The sequence below is a fragment of the Myotis lucifugus genome, unplaced genomic scaffold (assembly GCF_000147115.1).
Source record: "Myotis lucifugus unplaced genomic scaffold, Myoluc2.0 scaffold_341, whole genome shotgun sequence".
Lineage (NCBI taxonomy): Eukaryota > Metazoa > Chordata > Mammalia > Chiroptera > Vespertilionidae > Myotis > Myotis lucifugus.
In genome coordinates, this window is record NW_005871389.1 from 922,644 (window position 1) to 932,337 (window position 9,694).

The 9,694-nt window shown below is 56.0% G+C and overlaps 1 protein-coding gene across 2 annotated transcripts; it reads right to left on the reverse strand.

Annotated features, from left to right (window-relative positions):
* Nucleotides 1-7,778, reverse strand: SLC25A23 (solute carrier family 25 member 23). 2 transcript variants are annotated; one of them, XM_006101113.3, is made up of 9 exons: nt 6,961-7,778; nt 5,762-5,888; nt 5,103-5,190; nt 4,687-4,798; nt 3,216-3,374; nt 2,979-3,131; nt 2,674-2,781; nt 1,509-1,676; nt 1-550 (listed from the first exon to the last, which is right to left on the reverse strand). In XM_006101113.3, exons 1-9 carry the CDS (start codon nt 7,114-7,116, stop codon nt 314-316), a joined length of 1,308 nt encoding a protein of 435 aa, XP_006101175.1. In that variant the 5' UTR covers nt 7,117-7,778; the 3' UTR covers nt 1-313. The 2 variants fall into 2 exon arrangements, with proteins under 2 accessions (XP_006101175.1, XP_023620396.1); XM_023764628.1 differs by lacking the exon at nt 2,674-2,781.
* Between the last annotated feature and the right edge of the window lie 1,916 nt (nt 7,779-9,694).

Consider the following 9,694-nt stretch of genomic DNA (forward strand, 5'->3'; position numbering starts at 1 on the left):
CATGAAAGAAAAATACAGAGAAACACAAGATGATAACCAGCCTGGCCCTGCCCCTCCTTAACTCGTTCCTCACCTTTCCTCATTAACCCAGCCTTGCAAATTAGATCTCGAATGACCAGCCCAAATATGCTGAAGTCTACCAGGTGACCTCCCAGCTAAGATTACTAGGGCCCTTCCACCACTCGTTGCATCCGCTCTCCTAGTTAGGGCAAAGGGCTCCCATTCCATGGTCACAAATGGGTACACTGAGGCCCAGAGAAAGGTTGGGAATTGGTCGGGCCATTCAAATCCAGGAGTATTCCAGCCTGGGATTCTACCTACCCAGGAGGAAGACTGGGGAAGTGGAGGTGGGACCCAAATTGTGAGACCTTCCCACCCATCCTCCCACCCAGGCCTCACCTTGGGCCTGCATACGGGTCCGGACCAGGGCCAGGGGGTAACTGGCTATCTGGCCACAAGTGCTGGAGATAGTGCCACAGGCCAGGAGCACGAGGATGCCAGGGTCAGCCGAGTCATGGCTATATTGCTGGAGCCACCGGTTCTTCAGGGTCTGAGGTGAAGAGGGGAATAGGGTGGGTTGAAGGTGGGTGACACTAGGACCTTGGCTTCAGAGACCTCGCTATATCCCATGACAGCTAGTTCAGCACTTTGTACCCCTAAATGCAACACAATCATTTTACCTGCACCTTCTCACTCATTCCCCACCTCTACCCTCTATGGTATATGGAATGATGGCTCCCCTAGTCCCTGGATCATGTGAATATGGAATCTTACATGGCAAAAAGAATTTTGCAATGGGATTAAGTTAAGGACCTTGAGATGGGAGATGATCCTAGAGTATTCAGGTTGGTTCAATGTCATCACAAGGGTCCTTATAAGAGTCAGAGAAGCCCTGGCCAGTGTGACTCAGTTGGTTGATGTTGTTTCATGCACCGAAAGTTTGCCAGTTCGATTCCCAGTCAGGGCACATGCCCAGGCTGTGGGCTTGATCCCCAGTAGGGGACATGCAGGAGGCAGCCAACTGATGATCTGCTCTCACATCGATGTTTCTCTCCCTCTCCTTAGACATTCCCAGACCTGCCTTTTTGTCCACTGCTACTTTTGATTACATAGCCTGCTTTATTATCTTCTGTGAGTGCATCAGGATCTAAAATTACTTATTTGCTGGTTGACTGGCTTCCTAGTTTGTTGAAGTGGTTTCCAGGAGGGCAAGGGCTGTGTTGTTCTCGTTTGATACAGCAGCCTGCCCAGTGCCCAGCAAATATGGGGTCCCGACTATCATGTGTCCTGAGACCCCGGAAGACTGAACTGCAGGGGTAAGTGAAAGAGTGAGGCTATCTAATGCCTGAAAGGGTTCCCCAGGGTCCCCAGGTCCATGGTGCTTCTCTACCCCAGGATTGTCTCCCCTGGTTCTGGAGTTCAACTGAGTCAGCCCCACAGGAATGGGTGGCCTGTGGGCAGATCCCAGAGGGAAGAAGAAAGGAGAGAGGGGCGGGCTGCCCACAGACCTCGTAGACGGCCAGGTCGATGCCCGCGTAGGGAATGATGCCCAGCACGTTGGGCAGGTAGCCATGGTAGAAGGCACGGGGTCCTTCTCGCTCCATGATCCGCCATGCACAGTCCAATAGCCCCTTGTACTGGCCCGTCCGGCGAAGGGTCAACCGTGTCTTTAGTACCTGGGGAGAACCCGGTTATCCCTGGGAAGTTGCCTCTGGAATCACTACACCCAGGAAGGAAGACACCTATAATAGCTACTCCTGGAAGGAGATACCCTGAGAATAAGTGAATTTAAAAAACCGCTTTCTCTGGAATCTTCTGGTATCTCTAATCTCCATACTTAAAAATGGTTACATGTGGCAGCCACTGCTAACAGTCTTCCAATATCATGGTCCCTTCTCCCTTAATAAAAGAAACGATAATTTTCAGGAAATTATGGTCCATAGCCTTTAGAAATAAAGACTACATTTCTCAGTTTCCCTAGGCGTAGGGCCATGTGATTAAGCCCCAGCCAATGAAACAGAAGCAGAAGGAGAAGAGGTATGAGTAACTTTCGAAAAGCACCCTTAAAGGCAGGGAGATGTTCTTTTTTCTGTCTATTCTTCCTTCTTGGCTGGAATGTGGATGTGATGATGACTGGAGCAAGAAGTCATTTTTGTCCACAAGGTGGATGCTACATGCGGAGGTGGTGGAACAAGATAGTGGGAAGGAGCCTGGGTCTCTAACACTTTGAAGCCACATGCCAGCACTGAACCGCTCACCGTTAGACTTTGCTTATGTGATTTGCGTTTTCCACCACTCAGAATCCTACCTGACGCACTACACAACCTAAAACCTAAAATGATTTCTCTGAAAACAGGTTTACCTAGAAATGATACCCTTGAGAACAAGCATTTTGGAAACCAACATCCTTAGAAGAGGTATGTCCATAAATGGCTTCTCCCACAATGGCCGTCTAAACAGTTACAACCAACACCACCATCCCCAGAAGTCACATCTCAAATTGCAGTTCCCAGAGAGGCTAGACATGAAACAGCACTGCTGTAACGGGCTACAGTCTGAGTCAGGGAGAGGCAACGTTACAATCCCAATGCTTATCACACCATGAAGAGAAATGATGATTGCAGGCCTCCCCACCCTGCAATGGGGCCTCAGTCAGGGTCCCCCGCTTCTCACCTCCATGGGGTAAATGATGGTTTGGGCTGTAGCACCAGCCAAGGATCCAGCCACAAAGCGCTCCTGCACATGCAGTGTCTCCTGCTGTCCCCGAATGGCCCGCTTGAACTGAGGGTGGGAGACACAGCGGTGGGCAGGACCTCAGGGGGTGAGCTTTCCATGCACTTGGACCGCCCCTTTACTGTCCTCCTGTCATGGGCATCATGCAGGGAAACAGATGTGCACTCCTGGGGACCTGCAGACATCCCCTGCCCCCAAGCCAATCCTCTGAATCCGAACTCATGCCTCCCCACAATTGCCCCCACCTGCTCATAGGCCATGAACTTGATAGCTGACTCAGGTGCAATCTTGAGCACATTGATGCCGTTGCCACGCCATAGAGAGCTCGCGCCCCCCTCTTTGATCATGTTCCGTAGGCCCCCAAGGATGTTCAGCTGGTTGGTCTTGGAGGAATGGACCTATGCAGGGAGACAAGGTGACTTTGCAGTCCCGTCCAGGGCCCAGGTCTCAGGAAGAGGGTGTGTCTCTCCAGCGCCCCTTACCTGCATGAAGACCTTGAGACGGTCCAGAGGGGCTGTGCCTGTCCGTGACACGGCGCCCGCCACTGCACCGGCCACCAGCTGCTTCCACCACATGCCGGTCAGCTTCTCCTGCTCTGAAAACTCATCAGGGATAGTCAGGCACTCGCCAATGTCCAGGACCTGAGGATGCAGGGGTGGAGAGATGTAACACAGCTCTAAACAGGGGTGTCTCCAAGAATCCTCAGACACCCAAACAGTCCATCAATGAATCTTGGAGATTCCCTACCAGATCCCACCAAAACATCCAAGTCAGTCATCTGTCTCTCATGTAAGATCCTAATATCCCTCCTTGGGGACTTTGACCAAATCCCATTGAAGGATTTGCCACATAAAGATCCCTCCAGAGCCAATCGGATCCCTCTGAAGGATCCCACTTAAGGGTGTCCCACATAAGGATTCCAGAAGATCCTTCCAGGGCCACAGAAGATCCTACAGGGGACCTCTCAGATAAGGCTCCTCGCAGATCCCTCCCTAGGTCTCACCAAATCCCATAGGGATTTCTCCCACAAAGATAATCCCTCCTCTAGAGTCCGCCTATAAACTTCCCAACCAAGCCCCTCCATGAATCCCCTCATGAATTTCTGCACCTCCCAAGATCTCACCATATCCCACAAATGGATCCCCTCCAAAAGCATCAGTTCCTATCAGAAACACTGTTCAGGAATTCCCCCTCCCCCGGAAATGGCAATCTAGAGCACCCCTCCCAAATTCCCGTGGATCCCATTGGAACCTCTGGAGGCAGTGGCTTCTTGTCTTTTCAGCAGCAGAATCCTTAATTGAGGCATTTAAAAACCAGAAAGGGAGCTGCGTGGGTTGAGGGTAGGAGGCCAGGTGCCCTATTTGGTGAGCTCTTTCCTCCCTGCGCTCCCAGTACCCACAGCCTGCTCCCAGAGGCCCCTCAGGAAGTCTCAAGGGCTCCAATCAGATTGCAGAGACCTCCCCAAAGGGGTCCTCAGCCCCCCAGTTCTGGATGGAAGGAAAGAGGAGCTGAGTCTCATTCCTTGGCTGCTCCCAGTGGCTCCTCCTTCTAGAGCAGTGGTTCTCAACCTTCCTAATGCCGCGACCCTTTAATACAGTTCCTCATGTTGTGGTGACCCCCAACCATAAAATTATTTTCGTTGCTACTTCGTAACTGTAATTTTGCTACTGTTATGAATTGTAATGTAAATATCTGATATGCAGGATGTATTTTCATTGTTACAAATTGAACATAATTAAAGCATAGTGATTAATCACAAAAACAATATGTAATTATATATGTGTTTCCCGATGGTCTTAGGAGACCCCTGTGAAAGGGTCGTTCGACCCCCAAAGGGGTCTCGACCCGCAGGTTGAGAACCGCTGTTCTAGAGCATCCTGACCCAGCCCCTCCGTACCCTGGGGAGACCTGAGCTAGGCCCCCAGGGGAGGAGGAAAGCCACCCCCACCTCACCGTGGAATGCTTCCAGAAGTAGAGCACATCTTCCATATTCTCCAATGAATGCAACAGGAAGTGGTCACGCCATTCCTGCCAGTCGATAGTCATAGTGCCGTCACGGTCCATGCTGGGGGGTGGGATAGAATCAGTGCCTGATGCTGGGGTGGGTGGGGGTGGGGGGTGGGCTGGAGTGAGGTTCTGGTTGGATTTGGAGGTAGACCAAGCTCGACTGCACTGAGAGCTGGCCATTTTACAGTGGGGGAAACTGAGGCTCAGAGCAGTGAAGCAACTGGCCCAAGATGGACTTGACTCCAAAGCTCAACTTCTCAGCTCCGACCACCCTGGTACTTGGTCTAAGGCCCAGAGGCTCCAGGCAATCAAGGGATCCCAGGGGCCAGAGTTACCTGGGATTCTGGACCCCAACTACTCACCTGTGTAGAATTTTCTGTGCCTGCTCCAGAGAGATAGAAATGCCCAGAGCTCGGAAACTCTGCTGGATCTCAGAGACATCGATCTGACCTGGGAACCAAGGTGGGGAAGTGTGTGTGTGTGGGGGGGCCCTGAGGCCGAGGAGCAGGACAGTTTGAAATGGGAGTGGTTTAGCAAGACTGGGGATCCAGAAACCTGGGTGAAGTTTGTGGCAGGGTTGGAGAATCCCTGCCTTGCTGGGATCAGAGAAGTGGGACTGGGCAATGTTGGGGGATCCTCTGATCCATGAATAAATGAAGAGGTGAACGTCGGGGTAATTATGGGGCTCCCTGCACCACAGAGGATCAAGAGGTGATATTGGAGACCTAGAAGACACTATGGGGAGGAGGGTCTCTGTTCCATAGGGAATCCGGGAGCAACAGGGGGGCTCTTTGTCCCTTTAAAAAATCTAAGGGTAAATAATAGGGGTCTCACTCCAGGAAGAGAAGGTTTGATGGGCTGGCTGGGCCCCAAACCACCTACCTAGCTGGGGGTGAGGAGGGTTCCCAAAATAGCCTGTGAGTCATCAGGGAGAAGCGGGCCTTACCCCTCCTCCTGGCATCACCAGTTCTATGCCCATTGGCGTCTCCCCGGCTCCCACAGCCCCATCCCTGGGCCTTACCATCCTGATTCCGATCCAGACTGTGAAAAAGCAGCAGCAGGCGCTGTTCCCGCTCCTGCAGGTATTGGGTAAACTCTTCAAGGTCCAGCCCGCCATCTGGGTCAGCACCACCCTCTGGGGAGAGGCCCTGGCAGCGGGGAAGGGACAAAGGGAGCTCCAGGAGGCTGCTTCCCATCTGGAGAGGGCATAGCCAGCGTATGTCCCAGGAACCCAGCGCCCCTGGTGTCTAGAGGACAGGGACAGGGGCATTCACCCCTCCCTCCGTCGGCTGGCTTGTCAGCAAGCTGTCCAAGGCCACAGTAGGGCTCTGGGGTGGATAGCGGTTGTCCAGTTTTCCCGGACAGCAAACTGAGGTTCTCCAAGGTCAAGGAACTCATTCAAGGTTACCGAGTTGGGAAGTGGGAGGTAGCACTGGGCTCTTGTCTCTGAAAGCCTGTCCTCCCAGCTGTCTTACAAAAACCTGGCCGTGGCAGTTTCAGCAGCTCCCCTTAGAGACAGCTCTGGGCAATGTGGGGCAAAGACAGGTCCAAGCTGAGCGGCTATAGGGTCTGTGCTTTCCGGCTGGAAGGTTGGACTGGAGGTGTCAGGATGCTATAGAGCCACCCCAGTAGCATCTGGGGCTACAGGTGTGGGGGACACCTGCATTGGCCCAGGGGCAAGTTCATGCTTTGAGAGGTGCATTCCCGGAGGAGGTGGCCTCGGACAGGATCGGGTCCCTGGCTGGGACAGCCTGGGGCACGGAGCCAGGTCTGGGAAAGGGCAGGAATGTAAACAAAGAGGCTGGGGCAACTGGTGGGGAGGGCAGTGGTGGCCCAGAGGAGGGGGAAGGGGAGAGCGTGTCGCCGGGGTGGGAGCAGGGTATGTCTTGGGCTGGGCAGAGTTGACCCGAGAGCGTGTTTGGGGCAGTGGGCAGGAAAACAGACCAGGCTCTATTCTCAGGAAGACATCCCCTGCCTCTGGGGGACGAGGGTGGGGACCCCAGCCGAACCGCAGGCTCCGGGCCACCCTAGCCCCTTTTAGAGCGAACTAGTTAGGCCCAGACACCGGTGGGCAAGGGGAAGGGAACAGAGCCGCCCAGGTTGGGCACAGGTGCTGGAGTGCAGCCACAGGCAGTTCCCGGCGGCTCCCGGCGCTCCATTCAGGGGCTCGGGTTACCCAGCGCCCGCGGGGCGCCAGCGCGGCTCGCCTGGCAGGGGTACCTGTTGGGCGGCGCGGTCCGGGTCGCCCCCACTCAGCCGGGCCAGCCCCTGGCGCAACTCCTGCACGTCCACGCGGCCGTCCTTGTTCCGGTCCAGCTCCTCGAAGAGGCGACCCCAGCGCTGCCGCCGCTCCGCTTCGCCCGGGCCCCCCCGCATGGCGCCCTCCGGGGGGGAGGGAGGCCCGGCAGCGGCGGCTTCAGCCGGGGCTTCGCGGCACCCCCTCCCCCCCGGGGCCCCACAGGGCCAGCTCCGCGGCCACCGCTACCGCAGCCTCCGCGCTGCCGGCCGGGCTCGGGCACTGGCAGGAGGCAGTGACTGCTAGCCGTCGCCGCCCGCGTCAGAACCTGCGTCGCCTTCCCGACCCTCCGGGGGAGGAGCCGGGGCGGAGCTGGGGGCGTGGGGAGGGTTGTCGGGGATGCTCGGGAATGGCACAGCCTAGGGCACAGCCTCGGGGTTCATTCCGGGAAGAGGGAAGAAGCGCCGGGTAGATGCGCGATCTCAGTTCGGTTTCCAGTGTGCCGCCTCCGCGTGCCTCAGTTTACCTTCTGCCCAAGGTGGCACGGTAGGGAGGTATCAGGGGCTGGGCTCCGTCATCTCTTCCCACTGACCTCCCTCTCCTACCAAGGTCTCATTTTCGCCAGCCATGCTCAAGAACCAGCCCAACGCCATCTGGCCCTCCGTCTGCTCGCCGCTCACTGCACGTCCCCCCTCGGCCACAGAGACCCGGGAGCTCGGCGCGGTGCTGCCTCGCGTCCCTTCATGCCGCCCGCTCGCCTTCTTTCTCTGCCCCACTCAGACCGGGAAACGGAAGACCAACGCGCGGCGCAGCTGCAAAGTCCATTTCCTATTCGCCAAACCGCGGGAGCCTTGCCCGCCGGGCCCGCCTTGCCCACCCACCCCGGGCAGCCTCGGGCTCCGCCTCCCCGGGCTCGCCCGGCAGTCTTTCGGGGCCGCGGCCGCACCCCGACGCCGGGCCGAGTGCGCTCTCCTGACCAGCCTCGGGCGGGGGTGCGGGGGGAGGGGGTCTCAGTGTCCCAGGCGCGGCTGGGGACCTGCACCGGGTGGCGGAGCGCAGTAGGCGGGGCCCCAGCCAGTCGTGCCCACGGCAGCTGCCGAACGTCCCTCCCACTGGTTTCGGGCGCAGTTTCGCTATTTATCATTAGGGGGCGGGGCGCCCAGATCACTAGACAGCGGGTAATAATAACAGCTCACACGGACACAGAGCGTTGCTCATGCCAGGCCTTTTACTCACCTCTCGGGTCGCCCCGCCAAGCCCTATGAGGCAGGTGGGACTGGCCTTCCCACTTCCCGGGTGAGGAAACAGGAGACTATGGCGCTCTCCCCAGTCCAGTGCCCAGTAAGGGCACAGCAGGAATTTACCCAGACCTGGGATCCTTACCCATCGCTCTATACCCTAAAAGGGATTAACTTGCCCGTGACCATCCCTCTTCATCCTAGAGTCCCCAAGAGGAGGTCGTCTTATTAATGTCGTTCTTTATCCAAAGATGCAGCCATAAGGACTGGTTTCCACTCAGCTTCTGCCCCAACAGGTGCGTCTCAGACCAACAAGCCTCTTAGAGATGCTTTTATGTAAAGGTGGTCCTTGCAGGTGCCCTTCATCATGGGGGTTACAGATGTTTCCCACGGAGATACCCCAAACAGGTGTTTTCTCAGCTACATCCTGACAGGTGGGCCTGTCAATACACATACACCTCTGTCCTGCTGCCCCCCCGCCCCCCGCAGGTGCTTCAATGTGGCTGTGCCTCCTACAGATCTTCTCAGGTCTTTCTCTCATGTGAGCTCAATTCTATGCAGATGTTCCTCATACAAGACTACAGTGGGGCCTTGACTTACGAGTGTCCCTACTAACGATTTTTTTGAGATACCAGCTGTCTCTCGGCCGATTTTTTTGCATTGAGTTGATAGAGCTCCTTAACGAGCTCTGTCTCAGAACGAATTAAACTCGTAAGCCAAGGCCCCACTGTACTTCCTTCACCTCACAGGTATCCTTCTCAGCAGAAATCCGCCCAGGAATGCGTTATACAGCGTCCCCACCCACACGGGTGTTTTCGTGTTAAGTATACCCCCGTATGGGTCTGTTTCCGTATAACTGAGTCCCATACAGGTGTACTTAAGTGCAGGTGTGTCTCATACCGGTATTGCCAATACATCTCCACACAGGAATTCCTGATCCAAGTGTTGTTCATTCCAGCCATGCAGCCGCGTCCTCAAAACCGTGCGCCGGAACGCCTCAGCCAGGTGTTGGTTACAATACAGCTGTTCTACACAGCTGTTTTCCACACAGGTGTGCTTCTGGCCAGCTATACGCCAAATGGGTGTGCTTCAATGCAGATGTCTCCCACAGGTGTGTTTCTTACCTGTCCTTGCCGATGTCTTTTCTACAGGTTCGCCCCCATGCAGGTATATACCACGCAGGTGTTTTTTCATGAGGGACTCCCCATCTGGGTCGGCCCCAAACAGGAGTGCCTCATACCACCGTGTCTCCATGCCTCGTGTGTCTCCACACCTGTGCGGTCTTACAGACGTCACCGCAATCCACGCGGGAGTTTCCTCTTGCACTTCCGCGCTTCCGCTCCTCTTACTTTTCGCATTACAGGAGTGGGATCCCGGTAACAGTTGCGCATGCGGCCGGGCCCCACCTCCCGCCTGGGTCCGCGCCCACTCATTTCGGTCAGGTGAACAAGCCGGAAAGGGCCGCCCCCCCTCCCAGGCG